General features: G+C 42.9%; 1 protein-coding gene across 2 annotated transcripts in view; it reads right to left on the bottom strand.

The window, feature by feature from the left end:
- Window positions 1–402: 402 nt before the first annotated feature.
- Window positions 403–18,030, bottom strand: part of top3b (DNA topoisomerase III beta) — a 34,486-nt gene continuing 16,858 nt past the window's right edge. For both annotated transcript variants that reach the window (XM_080739148.1, XM_080739149.1), the window contains 10 exons: window positions 17,823–17,977; window positions 15,456–15,561; window positions 15,084–15,230; window positions 13,950–14,123; window positions 13,089–13,217; window positions 12,042–12,191; window positions 11,073–11,173; window positions 3,502–3,703; window positions 2,718–2,905; window positions 403–962 (listed from right to left, as the gene is read on the bottom strand). In XM_080739148.1, the coding sequence (XP_080595274.1) occupies window positions 675–962; window positions 2,718–2,905; window positions 3,502–3,703; window positions 11,073–11,173; window positions 12,042–12,191; window positions 13,089–13,217; window positions 13,950–14,123; window positions 15,084–15,230; window positions 15,456–15,561; window positions 17,823–17,977 (1,640 nt within the window). In that variant the 3' untranslated portion in view covers window positions 403–674. The remainder of the gene's footprint in view (window positions 963–2,717; window positions 2,906–3,501; window positions 3,704–11,072; window positions 11,174–12,041; window positions 12,192–13,088; window positions 13,218–13,949; window positions 14,124–15,083; window positions 15,231–15,455; window positions 15,562–17,822; window positions 17,978–18,030) is intronic.

Genomic DNA, 18,030 nt, shown 5'->3' with positions numbered 1-18,030 from the left:
AACTACTGACGTAGACCTTCCTCAGGCATCATTGCATAAGGAAGGTCTGCACGACCGTTGTGTTGAAAGTGTTTCAACACAATTGTTCCGTAGGTGAAAACGCTTCAAAAGATTTTCAAAAATAGTGGTAAAAAAGCAGTTATATAGCTCAAGACGTGTGGTTTCAGGGTTTGACGCGTCATGTGACAAAGCATAAAACGTAGGTGTTTAACACCTTGTCTTACTGAAAAAAACAACTATGATGACAAATATTACCACAAACAGAAGACACACTTTTTTGGATTACTTTACTTTTGACGACCAAGATAAGCCTTTTCCATGATTAACATACAGCAGATGTACCTTTCATACTAGTAAATACATTAACGTATAATGTATTAAAGACCAGCTTAAATGAAAAACCTTTTTCTCACACTGTGGTCATATTGAAGACATAGGCCAATAGAGAGATATCAAAAGTCCCTAAATATGAATTACTTCCTGTCAAACGAAAACGTAATGCGTGATCACATCAGCAGGTGTCAACCAATTTCAAACAATATTATCATGTTTTTAATAACAACCAATTAAGGTTCATCTCATTACACAGAGTAAAAAATAACGCGGTACAGTACATTATGACTGGAAGACGCATGTTCAAGTTGAACAAAAGTATAAAGCAAAGCAGAAGATGTTCAGACAAAGTAAGCTGCCAGGGCGGCCATCTTGTCCTTAGGCTTCTTGGGGTTCCCCCGGCGGCCTCGGCCCCTGCCGCCGCGGCCCCCCCGCCTGGCCCCTCCCCCGCGGTGCATGGGGTGCCTCATGGTGGCGTGCTTGAGCTCCACCAGGTCCTGGAAGATGGAGTCGCAGAACACGCAGCCCGTGTGCTGCGTCTCGCTGCCCGGCAGCGGGTTGTTCTTGTTCTTGTTGAAGTCCACCGCCACCAGGGAGGCATCGCACAAGTCACAGCTCTCCTGTGCCACCTAGGGGAGAGGGGAGGGAAATGCACAAGCGGCTTAGTGCAGTCACAGAATACCATCATATACACACAGTACGTATAGGTCCAAAAACAATTACAGACCTGGGGAAATACATTAACCACTTGAACCTATACTTTAAAAGGTGCTCTAATTGATAACATAGGTAGATTGTGTGTCTAAATGTGTATTACCATAGCAATCATTGCTAGTACAGTATAGTGTTTGTTCAATAACTAGTGCATCTGTCCAGCTTTTTAGTAAACAGAAAATACATTTTCAGGTCGAGATACCAATTTGATCCATAGAGACACAGATACAGGAAAGAAATGAGCAGATATTTAGAATTGGAACCCAAGCTAGTACATTGTGTTTGTGGGGTTCTCCCTCCTGATTGGCTGAAAATTGTAACTCACCTGAAAATATATTTTCTTTTATTTTCTTGTTCAGTAACACCTGCTACTGAACAAACACTAACATTTTTATTTTTAATTTGTATTTTATTACATTCAGATGCTGCCTAAAGACATCTGGTCTCTGTGACACTTCTAGGGGCCACAATCTGCCTCCAAAACTATCATTTTATCTGTGAGAAGCTCTGTCATTGGTCCAAAAGTGCGTGCTCCACTTGCGACTAACCAATCAGGGCGCCTCACTTTGGATTGGTTAGACCTTTTCTGTCAATCATTTTAGATCCGGATCGGTCGGTTCATACACCAATGAGCTGCTACTGACAAAGCTTCTCACAAATAACAATAGGCAGTTTGCGGCCCCTAGGGAGTGTTATTCCATTAGAGAGCATTGTTAGCCGTCTGAATATAATAATAATAATAATTTAAAAAAAGCAATCGCCAACAAATCTACTTATATCAGCTATAATGTCTTAACAAAAAAGTAATATCACTTACACTCACCTAAAGGGATATTACACTTTCAAAAAACTTTTGGTCATTGTATGGTCTAATCAGGCTTGTATGAACACCCTGAACAGTTTTTAATTTGCTTCATTCAGTATTTAGATATTTGATGTAAATGTTACCACCTCCAACACGCCCAGGCCCTCTCCACACACACACCCATTGTAACTTCAAACTTCATTTTAACCATGATAGATTCATTAAAAACACCCATTATTTTTTCTGGTGACTCATAATACCCTCCTAATACGTGAGCAGACCGTGTTTTTTCAATAACCTTTTTCTTTTATTTTTAATAATTCTTTGGGAAAATGGAAAACATTAAATACAATAATATTTTATTGAAAATAAATGAAAAAGGTTATTGAAAAAACACGGTCTGCTCACGTATTAGGAGGGTATTATGAGTCACCAGAAAAAATAATGGGTGTTTTTTTTAACCCTAACCCTGAATCTATCATGGTTAAAATGAAGTTTGAAGATACAATGGGTGTGTATGTGGAGAGGGCCTGGGCGTGTTGGAGCTGGTAACATTTACATCAAATATCTAAATACTGAATGAAGCAAATTAAAAACTGTTCAGGGTGTTCATACAAGCCTGATTAGACCATACAATGACCAAAAGTTTTTTGAAAGTGTAATATCCCTTTAACTTTAACCGGGATCCGCAGGCTCTATACTAGGTCTCTTTAGTTTTTACTTTCGCGCATATAATGACAGGCCCAAAGCAGGGAGATTATTAAGCGGTCATCGATTTCAAAATACTAATAATTATATAACTGACTAAATAGATTAGCTCGATTAACTGTTGCACCCTGTGGTCAAGACACACCCTGGTGCTTACCTGTACCCTGTGTGCGTGCTCAAAGAAGTGTACGACCACGTTGCATTTGTTGCAGGCCATCTTCCATTTGGGACCCGAGGTGGTGTCGAGCACCAGGACGCCACCCTCACACTCCACACACTGACCAATCCCCAGAGAGTTGAGGGAATGCTGGCAGGACGGGTGGGTGCACTCGTTACATCCCATACCTGGGAGGAACACAGGGGTCAAAAGAAAGGGGAGTGAGAGGGAAAAGCCTGATCGTCTGACCCTGTCGGGTGGAAACCTTGTATGTACCAAAACTGTTACTTTTCAGGATTCGAATTCAAAAACAGCAGAAGTAGCAGATCGTCATGTTCAATCGTGCCACGTTTTGAGCTTGTAGATCTGCTACTTTTGACGCTTTTGTGTGACGCTGTTCTTCAAAGCAGATCTTCAACAGCGTTGTGAGCTCGGAGCTTGTAGATCAGCTATTTTTGACTTTTTTTCTATTGATTAGTCATGCCATGGAGACTAGAGTTCAATAATATTTTTCGGTTTTTGTCACTTTCCTAAGACAAAAATGTGATTAGAGTAAATTTACCCCCATTGATTCCAGACGGGGACCCGTTTCAAAACGGGTCCCCATCCGTTGTACATTTATTGTTATCACATTTTTGTCTTAGGAATGAGACAAAAAACTAAAAATATTATTGAACTCTAGTCTCCATGGCGTGACTAATCAATAGAAAAAAAGTCATTTACTGTGAGGACCCCCTAGCTAGGGCTCCCCAGGACCCCCCCTGTTGAAGATAAAAACGCCCACCTTTCTTCATGTCCTGGAAGGGCGTGTTGCTGAAGCAGTAAGGACAGAGGGGGTAGCTCTTCCCGCGGGCGCCGGACGTCCACAGCACCAGCTCAAAGTCGTCCAGCGGACAGCGCAGCTCCTTGTACAGCTTGATGGCTCCGTTCTGCGGCAGGCTGTAGGTGTCGTCACAGTGCGAGCAGTGCAGCCGGCTGGGCTTGGCCTGCACATGGGTCGATTTTTTGGGGGGGACAGAATAAAACGTTTTGATGGTTATAGACTGGCGGGGCTTCTGGAAAATAGAATAGATCTTTATTGTCATTGTCACAGGTACAACGAAATTAAAAGTGCCAAACGATCAGTGCATCACTAAAAATATTCTAAAACAATAAAACAAAACATACACAGAACCATACTTTCCGTCATTGCATACCCTATTGCACCGCTGCGGGATAGAAGCTGTTACTAAACCTGGCTGTACCTGACTTTATCGATCTGTACCTTCTGCCTGATGGCATCAGATCAAAATGTGATAATTAGAGGCATTTCGGGCAGGCACGTGCACACATAGACATCAGAGGGGGCTTGAGCCCCTGCCCTTTTATCCGCCCGTAAAAAGTGCCCTCTCCAGACCATGAATGCAGTTTTTACTATAGTGAAAGAATTCAAATGCCCTCTTTCCATGCCATAACTGGAGGCAGCATTCAGAGAATTGCCTTATCCAAACTCTCCTAAACTTGAATGCAGCATCTTATGTTGAAAGAATTTCCCTCTCTGTGTAGAAATCCATGCCGTTACGCCACTTCACAAGTATTTACTTGATTATGCATAGCTCAGTGTGCTATCAAACACAGAAAATAGCCGACCTCCAATCTCACAACGTGTCGCGCTGTGACGCGTTGTGAGCTTGGAGGACTGCTATTTTCAATATTTTCACCAAAAGGCCCCTTTAGAAATGTCAGCCCCTGCCTCTCTAACATTCTCTGCACGTCAGTGATTTTGGGGTAAAAGTGGGGAACCAGGCCATTTTACACGAGTCAAGGGTGTTGAATCTGACAAACATGGTTCCCAAGCAAAATGTGTGTAGTTTTTAACCTTCCAATTTGCATAACAACATTTTTAATGATTTCTTCAATAACGCTATAACAAATCAAGCAAAACAGACAAATACAGTATATATTTAAACTAGACCAGGTCAACCTGGTTGTGCCAGACCACCTGTCTGTCATCATCATTTATGACATCATGCCTTTTGTAGGCATGTCATCATCATGTCATCATCATATATACCCTTTATATAGAAAAGGGACAGACCGACATTTGCTTATGTAGGCCTACCCATTTCATGGGTCTGGCAAAAAAAGACATTACCTGGGCACTTCAAAAATGACTACCCAGATAAAAAAGATGGAGCACTCAACTGGTCTGCACGTTCATTTATTGTAGAGCGACAGGGTGACTGACGTTTCGACGTTTAGTCTTCCTCAGAGTCAACCAGAACACTGAAAGGGGAGGGTATATACTGTATAGGCCCTCCCCTTGGTGATGTCAGTGACAGCCATTTTTTCATAATAAATATACAGAGAATGAAATAACAAGCATATAAAAGTAGATAACCACCACCATAAATAGACAGTTATACATACATATAATAAATACATAGTAACTATACAGTCAGTGTTAACCCTAATTAGGGCAGGTATTAAGGACTGTGGGATTTTAGAGATATCCACACATTTTTATTTTAAATGTATTTAATAGTTGTTTCTTCATTTTTATTAATTTACCTGATAAACACTGAAAAGGTCAATATGAGTAATGACACATATTGAAGTTCTGGGTATTACATCCACATAAGGGCCCCAAAAGAACTAAGGTGAAAATAGCGGTCACAAAAAACATGATAGGCTTGGTTGGTCATTTACTCCCCCAGCAGATGCTGCATTGAGAGTGTATATCCAAAACGCTTCCCTTTGTAACAGTTTTTTAATAATATCACCCCCTCTAGGGGGTAGAGTGACTTTTTCTATTCCAACAAATTTTAGAGATGCGGCTGAGCCATGGTTTGCCTCCACGTAGTGGCGCGCCATGGCATAGTCTAGGTTTTTATGACGTATTGCGGTCTTGTGCTCACCTATTCTAACTTTTAGAGCTCTCTTAGTCTGTCCCACATACACTTGGCCACAAGGGCACTTAAGCATGTATATAACATGGGTGGACTGACAGTTAATAAAATCTTTTATCTCATATTTGGTCCCCTTGAGAGGGTGATAAAAGAATGTAGTTTTACTGGAGCTCGAACAGTGTGAGCAGTGACCACAGCAATAAAAACCAGCGGGTGGGCGTGGTAGCCAGGTATTAGTGGCTGTTGGGGGCATAAAACTATGTACCACCTGGTCTCTAATGTTGCGTGGTCTCCTAAATGATACCAGTGGATACCAGTACATATTTATCTTCTGAGGGTCACACAATGTGTGTAAGGTATTTGTAAAGTAAGCTTACTCCTAAATATGCAATTTAGGGGCCACCATTACAGAAAACAGTTTAGTACGCAAAGGGGTCCACACACTGTAGACTTTCTTTTCTACTTATCTGTATTTTTGGCATCTTTGAACATCTAAAATACACATTTAGATGATATTTTAATTTAATCGACTTCTGTGGTAATTCTCATGTTTATTCTGACTTGCGTGTGCACCTCAGACAGTTGCTTGATTCAACATTTAGATATTTGATATCTAAATGTTCATTTAATCAGGTATATGAGAACCAAGACATACATGGAGATCCGTACTAATACACACAAAGTGAAACGTAGGAGCGGTTTGCACCGCTCCAAAAAAATAAAAAAACTGGGTCTAATAACGGCGTGGCATCTACGTGGATCTCTTCCATCATGGTGGTGATGTGATATTGATGATGTCACTCTTGCCCAAATATGGAGGGGGCTGTTGTCAGGCGTGCACGGCAACCGTTTGTGTGAGTGAGGTCAGACCAGAGCTCTGCCCAGCATGTATAAGATTTGAAAATATTTTTTGAATTCCACTTCATTCCACAGACACCGCTGTGAGGGACGGAGATAGAAAACATACAGAGGCAGGAAGAGGATAAATAAATTGTCCGTTACCCAACAGAACCTAAAACTCTGTTCCTATCACAGTCCATGCATAGATGCAGATCTGATGATGAACCAGGAAGGAGTGAGGTCTCAATCTTCACAGACTAAGATCTGCTGTTCTGACTGTACATACCTCAGATCTCAATCGAGCCATGACGACCTCTACTGCCAAATGCCCATAAATGGACAGATCTCCTCAGAATCCTTCCGGCAAATCACCAGAATTGTAACCAGCCAGGAACAAGGAGTCACAGACAAACCAATACATTACAGTCATCAAGAGTTTACCAAGACTAACTCAACCAGGAGAAGACAAGACACATCAGCCGACTTATGAGAAAACTCACATCTGTAAACAGTGTGACAAGAGTTTCAGTCGGTTAAGTGGGCTGAAGGCACACCAGCCTATCCACACTGGAGAAAAACCTTTCATCTGTGAACAGTGTGACAAGAGTTTCAGTCGGTTAAGTGGGCTGAAGGCACACCAGCCTATCCACACTGGAGAAAAACCTTTCATCTGTGAACAGTGTGCCACGAGTTTCAGTCGGTTAGGTAACCTGAAGGCTCACCAGCGTATCCACACTGGAGAGAAACCTTTTCACTGTGAACAGTGTGACAAGAGTTTCACGGTCTTAGATACCCTGAAAAAACACCAGCGTATCCACATTGGAGAAAAACCTTTTCACTGTAAAGAGTGTGACAAGAGTTTCAGACAGTTAGGTGATCTGAAGAAGCACCGGCGTATCCACACTGGAGAAAAACCTTTCATCTGTAAACAGTGTTCCAAGACTTTTAGTCTGTTAGAAGGACTGAGGATACACCACCGTATACACACTGGAGAAAAACCTTTTCACTGTATACAGTGTGACAAGAGTTTCAGTCAGTTATGTCACCTGAAGACACACCAGCGTATCCACACTGGAGAAAAACCAAAACCACCATCTGCACAATGGAGGAAAAAACCCAACGTGGTCACACCTAATATGGCTGTAGGCTGATAAATCCTGTTCTGTGCAGCCAGTGCAGCCCAGTTTGAAGCGGGTGGTGTTTTTCTTTTTTATGATTTCATTTCATTGAGCGTCCTGTGAAGCTTGGCCAATGGCAAGCTTTGTGGGACATACATACGTACAAACAGACAAAGACAGATGTAGGAGCGGTAGCACCGCTAAAAAAAAATAAGACTGCACTCTGTGGAGGTGCCAAATTGTGTCTTGTGCACTCGTGCAGTAGCCAAATATGGCCTACTTGTGTGCCAGCAGAGTGCACAAGTAGGTTGATGAGTGCTGTCTGCATGTGCTAATTGGTGCCAACGCTGCTCCCCCATTTGCTAAGCAGAGCATGATCCCCTCCTTTCGGAAACTGGGCCGCAGGGCAGTATTCCAACATGATAACGGCCCCAAACACACCTCCAAGACGACCACTGCCTTGCTAAAGTAGCTGAGGGTAAAGGCGATGGACTGGCCAAGCATGTCTCCAGACTAGGGATCGCCAAATGGAGATATTGTAAGGCCTTATCGGTTACATAACCGTTAAGGAAATGTGTTAAAACATGCGCTATTTTACCTATTAAAAGCGGTAACACTAGCAAGTTGTGTTTAAGCTCTTCTTTTTCCTCTTTAAAACAGGGTTCGATTCGACGGGTGACAGGGTTTGTTTTGGAAAATCCAATCGGAGTTTGTGTTCTGACGAACAAGCTCGGTGACCACGTCGCGGACGGGCTGAACTGGTCTCAATGTAACAAACCCAGAAATTGCAGTATGGATGCTTTGGCGGTTTGCGATGAAATCCATCTTTGCTTCATGCTTAGGAGAACAGCTATTTCATCTTTGGGTGGGTGGATGGGTGTTCGGAGCACAAGGTCTGCTCTGCTCTCAGTCAGCAAGCATGTGTCTCTCAGCGTGTGTCAGCGAGGGGAATGTGAAACAGGACATTCTGCATAGTTGAGTACTTTTACTTTTGGTACTTAAAGGGATATTCCACTTTCAACAGGGAGCAGTGGAAGGGCCTCTCTCCGTATACACACCCATTGTTGTAACTTCAAACTCCATTTTAACCAGTGATGTTACTAGGTTTTCAATGTAATGGGTCCCGGGACCCACAGGTGGTCATTCAAATGGGTCCCAGAAAAGTTTTATGAGTCCTCAATACAATGTTTTCGAGCGCTGTGAGCTTGTAGATCAGCTATTTTCAAAATGTTTGCCTATTTCTTATATTTATTTTACAATTTGGCTAATGTTTGAACTTAGAACTACTAAAACTACTAAAACATGTGCCCCTAATGAATTCGGGTGCGCAAAATGGCGTCGGACGTCGGTGGAATCAAAACATTGACGTTTCTATCGCCTGTTTAAGACTTTCTACGTGGATTTTATTTGTGTTAACGTAGGGTAAAGTAGGATGCTTTCACCCATGAACAATGGTGGCGTCTGTGGAATGTTAAAATGTTTTTATTTTACCGCGACCCGGTAAATTATTTTAACATGGACTCCAATGGAGGCGCATCCCTGGGACCCCAGGACCATGACATGAATGAGTCCCTGGGCGACTTGAATGAGTTTTTGATGCGGGATGCGCACGTAATGACATCACTGTGATAGATTCATTAAAAACACCCATTATTATTTCTGGTGACTCATACTACCCTCCTAATACGTGAGCAGGCCGTGTTTTTTCGATAACTTTTTGAAGCGGTGAAAACCGCTTCCTATGAGTGGCTTTGTGTGTCCCACGCCCATATATGGTCATTTCAGTTCAGAATGAACAGGTTTTTTCAAAAACAAAATGTGTGTTTAATTTCCATATTATGGTGATCTCAGTCCAGAATGAACAGGGTTTTTCAAAAACACAATGTATGTCACCTCATGTCCATATATGGTCACTCCAGGCCAGAATGAACAGGTTTTTCAAAAAGCAAAATGTGTGTCCCATGTCCATATATGGCCATTTCAGTTTAGAATGAATATGCTTTATCTGTCCTGTACGTCCAGAATATGTGTGTCCCTCCCGGTCAGATGAATGGATACTTTGAGGATTGGTCAAGCTTCACATGATAATTCAGCCCTCCATTCTTTATATATTCATTCAGAATATATAAAGAATGTAGAATTCAGAATATATAAAGAATGAATAGATCACAGAGTCCATAACTGTATAGATGTGTAGATCACAGAGTTCATAACTCTAGAACACATAGAATAAAAGTTCACCGCTTCACTTCGAACCAAGGTTTGATTTTTTTCATTTATTTTTAATAATTATTTGGGAAAATGGAAAAAATTAAATAATAATTAAACATAAATGAAAAAAGTTATCAAAAAAACACGGCCTGCTCACATATTAGGAGGGTAGTATGAGTCACCAGAACAAATAATGGGTGTTTTTAATGAATCTATAATGGTTAAAATGAAGTTTGAAGTTACAATGGGTGTGCATGGGGAGAGGCCCTGGGCCTGGACGGCCTGGTAACATTTACATAAAATATCTAAATATTCAATCAAGCTAATCAAAAACTGTTCAGGGTATTCATAAAAGCCAGATTAGATGATAAAATTACCAAAAGTGTTTTTTAAAGTGAAATATCCCTTTAAGTAATTTTTTCTTTTTACACCAATAATTTTGTACTTTTACTCAAGTAAATGTTTTATTTGGGACAATTTCTACATTGCAGTATTGATACTTTTACTTAAGTAAAACATCAGAGTACTTCTTCTTCTCCCACTGCTGGGTTGATAAGTGGTTTAAAGCGGTGCTGAAGGCCACAGCCAACAGGACCACGCATTACATGAGCTGGCTGGAGAGGAAGCTGCATTCATGGCGCCATGGCCGTACCTGTGTGAGGTGCATGCGTCACCGTCTGGCTCCGTTAGAAAACCACTCTGCGTGCATCCGTTTTACCGGCTTTATTTTTAGGGCCAGGTTTAAGAATTCAAGGTTAAACATTTTAGTTGTAATGATTATTAAAGTTAGGGTTTGAAGGGGAAGTAATTGATATGGTTTGCGCCGGAAACAAATTGCCGCGGTCGTCCACGAGTGTCATATATCGTTGCTGTCGGGTAGAAACCTTGTATCTTCAAAGTTCAACTTTTTTTCTTTCTTTCTTTCTTTTTTGTAAATGAATGCAGCGGAAATAGCCAATCTACAAGCTCACAACGCGTCGCACTGCTACGGGTGGTGAGCTCGTAGATCGGCCATTTTCACGATAAATAAAAAACACATTTTGAAAGTCAAAGTGGTTACGTGTGTGGATGGGTTAATTGAACCAATGAAAAGTAAAAAGTAACACGTTATTTTGACTAAATTATAACTACAATGGACCAATTGAACCCTATTGGACAAATGAGGTTTCCACCCGACAGCAACGCTTTTGATTGTGTGTGTGTGTGTGTGTGTGTGTGTGTGTGTGTGTGTGTGTGTGTGTGTGTGTGTGTGTGTGTGTGTGTGTGTGTGTGTGAGTGTGTGCGCGCGTGCCACTGACCTGGATGTACTTCATAAAGCGATGGCACTTTCCGCAGCGGGACAGGGGCTTGCCGGAGTCAGCGATAGGGGAGAAGGACACTTCCATAAGCTCATCCATGCCTGCCAAAGACAAGAGAACCACACTTTGGAAACATAGCATAGCCTTTTTGACTGTACTTCTGTACTGTTAACGAACCGCCAACATTTATCGAACAAAGGTGCTGGGTTTAATCATATGACACATAGCAGTACATTAAATGTACACTCTGCATTATGTGCATTCATTCCTCACATACTGTGTACGTTGTGGCCGGGTTTGATGAAGCTGCTCTTTTTTTGAAAATGTTTGCTTCTTTCATTTCACATGAAAGTCGATAATCAAAATAAGATATTGTTAGCCGAGGATTAAATGAAAGTCTGCTATTTTCATTTTCACGCGTCGATTTCAGTACAGACTTTTAGGTGAATGATTTACAACCTGCAATTAAGTACATTTTTGACCCAAATTATTCAGACAGTTTTTCCACTCTCCTCAATAATGCATGCATGGGAAAGCCCAGCCTCAATCAAGACCAGCCACAGTACAGTATAACAGTGGTTGTCAACCTTTTCAGGCCGCGACCCCCAAAATAATCATAGTCGAGGCATTACATTTTGTATAACATGGTTCTATTGTGAAAATAGAAGATGCTACATGCTCACAAGGCGTTGTGAGCATGTAGATCGGCTATTTTACACGATTTCTGTCTCCAATATATTACAATTTGGCCAATGTTTAATTTGTCATTTTAGAGGTATTAAAAAGTCCTTAAATTGACACTTTAGAAATGTGCAAATACCCTCTATACACTTAAACTTTATGTTGGTTTGTTTACTGTTGAGTGAGAAAACAATGTTGCACATTAAGTTAATCATCTGGGGACCCCCCAAAATAATATAGGGACCCCCATGGTCCCTATATAAGCTAAGCTGCAGCCAGGGGACCCACTGTTGATGGAGTCGACGAAGTAGTGGAACTTCCTCTTGAAGATGTCCAGGGTGTGTTGGAGGACCTGCTGGAAGTTGGCCTTGCCCAGAGCGATGAGGGTCAGCTGCTTCTCCACCGCACTGCGGATGGTGGGCAGAACCAGCTCCGCATCTGGAAGGTACACACACTATACTTGTGAACATCTTTATTCATTTGTACCTTTAAAGTTCAAGTCTTGAATTCACATACTTTCTTTTTTTTTTTTTGCATTCCTAGGTCAATAATTTGAATTATTATAATTACAAAGCAGAATTATTTGCTTTGGAAAGCAACAAAATTATATAAAAATATACATACCTACTCCTTTAAGGCCCTTATAGAAGCATGACTAATAAATGATCTGAAAATGCGTCATTTCAACATTTCACATCAAACAATTCATTTGGTAATGCCCCTCATACACGTTGAAGGGTAGAAGTATCAGTGGTTAGATTGTCCGCCCTGAGATTTGGAGGTCGGGGTTCAATGTCCTGGGTGGGTCATACCAAAGACAACAAAAATGGGACCCAATGCCTCCCTGCTTGGCACTCAGCATCAAGGGTTAGATTGGGTGTAAGTACAGTAAGTCCTTGTGACATATTAAAGCGTCATGTCCAGGGGGTGTGCTTGTACATCAAGCTGCCTCACGATACGGAAACAGCAGATAGGCTCTGGAAGGCTTACATCATATTAAGCTAATGCTTTCAGTGAAATATCGACCTTTTTGAAAAATAATCACATCCCGTATGCACATTCCTGTTTAGTCCTAGACCAGAAATCAGTACCTTAAGAATGCTTCCTTTCATGTTTAGTGTTGTGTTAACAATATAACAACATTCATGCCGTTCAGCACTGGGAGCAGGCACACATTCACAAGAAATATTATGGGGGGGTACGATGCCTCACCAAGACTGGTCACAACACAACAGCCCTCCCGGCGAGGGCTGTTGTGTTGTGAGTCGTGACCACGACCAGTCTTGGTGAGGTCTTGTAGTAGCCGTGGACCAACAGCATGGTGGGTTGTATTACCTGTCTTGTAGTAGCCGTGGACCAACACGATGCCCAGGTTGGTGGGCTTCAGCTTGCGTCCGCTCTCCACCGTCACATAGTTCCTCTGACAGATGTTGTTGATGTGGACGGGGATGCTGGCATCCGTACCTAAAACCAATGATACATATCAATAAATCCCTCGAATGTACAAAAATAAAAAATACAAATCACCAGCCATCACGTCATAGACCTCTGATACCTCTGAGACATAAGGGGTCTTCACGAGTCCACTCGAACCATGGATTCCTTCTTCATCAAAGTGAAAACATGCGATTGAATTGTCTTTTATTGTAGGCTGCTACATAACTGCTAGATTCCCTTATAAAGTAGCCTATAACTGGCATACACTGGTAGAATGGCATCTTTTTTTTTAACACTTTATTTTCATTTTCAACAAATAATCATACATGTACATCATTTTAAATTCTGCAATTCCCTCACAAAACTGATTTGGGCATTGAGTTATCGGACGAGTCTTGGTCTAGTTGTTTAAAACCAATGCACAAGACATGGACTCATTCAATTCAAGATTACTCATAGACTCCACTACTCCAATGAAAGGCTGGCCAAAATTTACCCTGGCTTTGATGCTGGGTGCCCGAGATGCCAGCATAAACCATTTTTGATAGTTTTATTATGTATGGTTCATATAATACACAATAGTCGGGAGTTTAGACCCGTAAATAGCACTAGCAGAAATTACTATGACACAATGCGTCACATGTAGATCTGCTATTTTTGAAAATCAATTATTTGCCTTAAAAGAATTGTGTATTTTTCGTATACATAATGGATCACTTGTATTAACCACGGTGTTCCAAGGGGAGGAGACATGCGTACCGATGCCGTGCTTCTCCATCAGCGTGATGAGCTCGGCCTCCGTCAGGTAGTCGGGGGGGCTGGTCTGCTTCTCCACCAGCTTGATCTCGTCCACGGTGAAGACGTCGCCGCGCTCGCACACCGGCAGCGCCTCCTCCAGGGGGATGCCCTGCCACGGCATCACCGCCGTGAACCCTGGGAAGGAGAGGGAGGGGGATCGAACACCCGTCACACTTGAGTTGACTTTATTCATTGCAGGGGTCATCGCCATGCCGGCTTGTGGAGGACATTATTGTCAAAAGTCCATTCTTGCCACAGAACTACAAAAATGCAATATTATTAGCAGAAACACATAAAGACTGACAAGAGCCCTGAATGAGCTGTAACTCAATCAGTCTGTAACTCAGAGTGTACAAATGGAACCAAACTCTCAGAGTTAAGTGGGCCCTGGCAAATTTGATAACCTCTAGAACAGGGGTCTTCAACAGGGGGTCCGGGACCCCTAGGGGGTCCTCAGAGTTACTACAGGGGGTCCTCCAAATCTTCCTTTTTATATCAACAACTTGAATCCTAGTGTCCATATTCTGAGAACTGTTGCCAAAAAATAGCAGATCTACAAGCTCACAAGGCATCGCGCGCTGTGAGCTTGTAGATCGGCTATTTTCGGCAAAGAGGTTTGAGGGGAAAAAGAGCAGACTAAGTACAGAGTAAAAGGTCAAGTTTATTCGGTAATGACGGCTCAAGTGGTTAAATATCTGAAAACACAAACTGAATCCAAAATACACTGATGATTTTGCTGTCAAACAATGAAACTATATGGAATCTATGAAAAGGTTGTGGGGGTCCCTGCTTCATCTCTCTCAACTAAGGGGTCCTTGGCCTGAAAACGTTGAAGACCCCTGATGAAGAACTAGTCGGATTCCTAATCTGCCATAGTGTCGTAGTAAATCAGTGTCATACATATTCTGAAGGAAACCTGGAGATATTCGGTAACTGGTTCTTGTAATCAAAATAAGATAACATGTAAAAATAAAAAATAAATTTGACAAGACCAAGTCTTTGCCACGGATACGTTTGTCCGCGTCAGGGGTGTTTTCAGGAATTAGATTCAGGGTAGGCGAAATGCCAGTCCCCCGATATGCAGCTTCCCTCTACCTGCTGACAAGAGGGTCTTGCCGGTGCAGGAGAAGCCTTCGGTGCCGATGCTGAAGTCGATGACGGTCTGCAGGTACTTGCAGTCCTGGCTGACGGTGGCGATGAAGTGGCGCGTGATGTACTCATACAGCTGCCAGCCGTCACTCCCTGTGGGACGAGGAGACCACGGCGGGAAGTTACATATGCATGTCATGTTATTAAGAAGTAGTGAAAATAGACGATCTGCAATCTCACAACGCGGGGTAAAGCGCCACATTGTGAGCTTGCAGGTCGGCTGTTTTCACTAGTTTGGGTCCTGGCCAAACGTCTGATTTCTTTTGTGGGTCACAAGCTTAAATGTTTGGGAACCACCAGTCTAGAGGGCTGTCTCACCCAGCTCTCCCTCTGAAGCGGCTCTCATGGGAGTGATGGGAGGGTGATCCCCGGCGTCGGAGCCCTTCCTAGGTCGGTTCAGTCCGTCAGAGAGCAGGGCTTTCACCTGGTGGAACCACAACGCACACCCGATTTGCAATTTAGGCATTTACTCTAGTTAACCAACAGCGAGGTAAATAGTCACATACAGTAGGTAGAGCGGAGAGAGAACCATGTAGTGCAGCACTATTCAACCCTGCGGCATGTTTATGCGGCCCGTCATGGTCATACCAATAAAACATATTTTGTCTACTTTCAGTGTGGACAAATAATGTTTCAGTTTCTCTTCAAAACCACAAGGAAACAATTTTTGTCTTGTTTCATGAAATACCTTTCTTGCTATTTTGTTTGTTCCAAAAGAAGAAAGTTCATCTTTTCATCATTAGTCATTCCATGACAACCTTTATGTTCAATGAGGTTTAATCTGGGCCTTAGACTGTAGGTGGAAATGTGGCTGTTTTCTGTGATTTCATTAGTTTTTAGACTACTCATGTAGTGTGTTACAAAACCATTGTCTAGCTTGCGGCCCTTGGACTTTTTTGCATTTTGTTTTGCTAAGTTGAGTAGCCCTGATGTTGTGCCTCAGAGAAACTAGGAGCGCAGGTAAGTAATGCATTTCGACGAATGAATCAATCAAGTCTAAACATCATTCTATCTAAATAACATTCTGTACATTTGAAACCATAGGAGACTACAGTATAGGATACCAGGTAAACAGAGAACCTATCATCTGTCTAAACAACATAACATCTCAATAACATTATGTACATTTGAAACTATAGGAGACTACAGTATAGGATACCAGGTAAACAGATAACCTATCATCTGTCTAAACAACATAACATCACAATAACATTCTGTACATTTATAGTTGAGGAAAAACTAGTAACAAAAACAGTGAACAAGTGACCAAGATATATCTGCATACAAGGGGGTGAGGTGGAGTCTGAAGAGGTGAGTGCTAGGGGGTGAGGTGGAGTCTGAAGAGGTGAGTGCTAGGGGGTGAGGTGGAGTCTGAAGAGGTGAGTGCTAGGGGGTGAGGTGGAGTCTGAAGAGGTGAGTGCTAGGGGGTGAGGTGGAGTCTGAAGAGGTGAGTGCTAGGGGGTGAGGTGGAGTCTGAAGAGGTGAGTGCTAGGGGGTGAGGTGGAGTCTGAAGAGTTGAGTGCTAGGGGGTGAGGTGGAGTCTGAAGAGGTGAGTGCTAGGGGGTGAGGTGGAGTCTGAAGAGGTGAGTGCTAGGGGGTGAGGTGGAGTCTGAAGAGGTGAGTGCTAGGGGGTGAGGTGGAGTCTGAAGAGTTGAGTGCTAGGGGGTGAGGTGGAGTCTGAAGAGGTGAGTGCTAGGGGGTGAGGTGGAGTCTGAAGAGGTGAGTGCTAGGGGGTGAGGTGGAGTCTGAAGAGTTGAGTGCTAGGGGGTGAGGTGGAGTCTGAAGAGGTGAGTGCTAGGGGGTGAGGTGGAGTCTGAAGAGGTGAGTGCTAGGGGGTGAGGTGGAGTCTGAAGAGGTGAGTGCTAGGGGGTGAGGTGGAGTCTGAAGAGTTGAGTGCTAGGGGGTGAGGTGGAGTCTGAAGAGGTGAGTGCTAGGGGGTGAGGTGGAGTCTGAAGAGTTGAGTGCTAGGGGGGTGAGGTGGAGTCTGAAGAGGTGAGTGCTAGGGGGGTGAGGTGGAGGCGACGCGGTTTTCCCGGTGAACTGACTATTGCCGATGATGGAGAGGTTATATAGCTTTATGTATTGAGAGGCACTCTTGCCGATTTCGTAAGAGACTCGTCGCCAATTGCAAGATATTTAAAAGTTATTTGGGGCCATGATGATAACCCTTTCTTCCCATTATTAGACTAAGGATTTATATTGTCTGTGTTGTTGTTTACAACCACAATTATTCACGTGTGGCAAGATCGCGGTTCCACTAGTTTTACTAGTAGGCCAGTGTAGGCTTAGAAGCCTTTTCAGAAGTTAATTTAATGTTTTCCATTTAATGATTTCCTTTATCCTCATCTAATCTTGCGCTAATGCACTCTGCACACAACTGTTTTCACCAGGTTTTAAGGCCTATAGGCTTTTCAGAAGTTCATTTAATGTTTTCCCTTTAATGATATCCTTTATTGTCATCTTGAGCTAAACTGTTTTCGCCAGGTTTAAGGTCTTATTTTAGTTGTTTCTTATAAGCTCGCAACCCTCCTTGCCCATGGGCCCCCACCGTTGTGCTTCTGAAGAGGTGAGTCTGAAGAGGTGAGTGCTAGGGGGGTGAGGTGGAGTCTGAAGAGGTGAGTGCTAGGGGGGTGAGGTGGAGGGTGAAGAGGTGAGTCCTCAGACTCTAGGCTCGTGGCTCCGTACCTCATCTCCCCAGAAGTGGTTGTTGGCCTGCTGTCGGAGGGTTCCCTTCAGGTCAAAGTTCTCGGCGTAGCTGGTGGTCTCCGTCCGGGGGTAGCTGATGTAGCCCTGGGTGTACAGGCGCTCTGCTATCTGCATGGTGTGCTGCGGGCCCATGCCTGGCCAACATTTAAAGAGACACATCACAATGTTAGACATCACCGTTTGTTTT

The sequence above is a fragment of the Nannobrachium achirus genome (genome assembly GCF_963921795.1).
Source record: "Nannobrachium achirus genome assembly, chromosome: 12".
Taxonomy (NCBI): domain Eukaryota; kingdom Metazoa; phylum Chordata; class Actinopteri; order Myctophiformes; family Myctophidae; genus Nannobrachium; species Nannobrachium achirus.
This window is presented reverse-complemented; position numbering and strand designations above follow the sequence as displayed.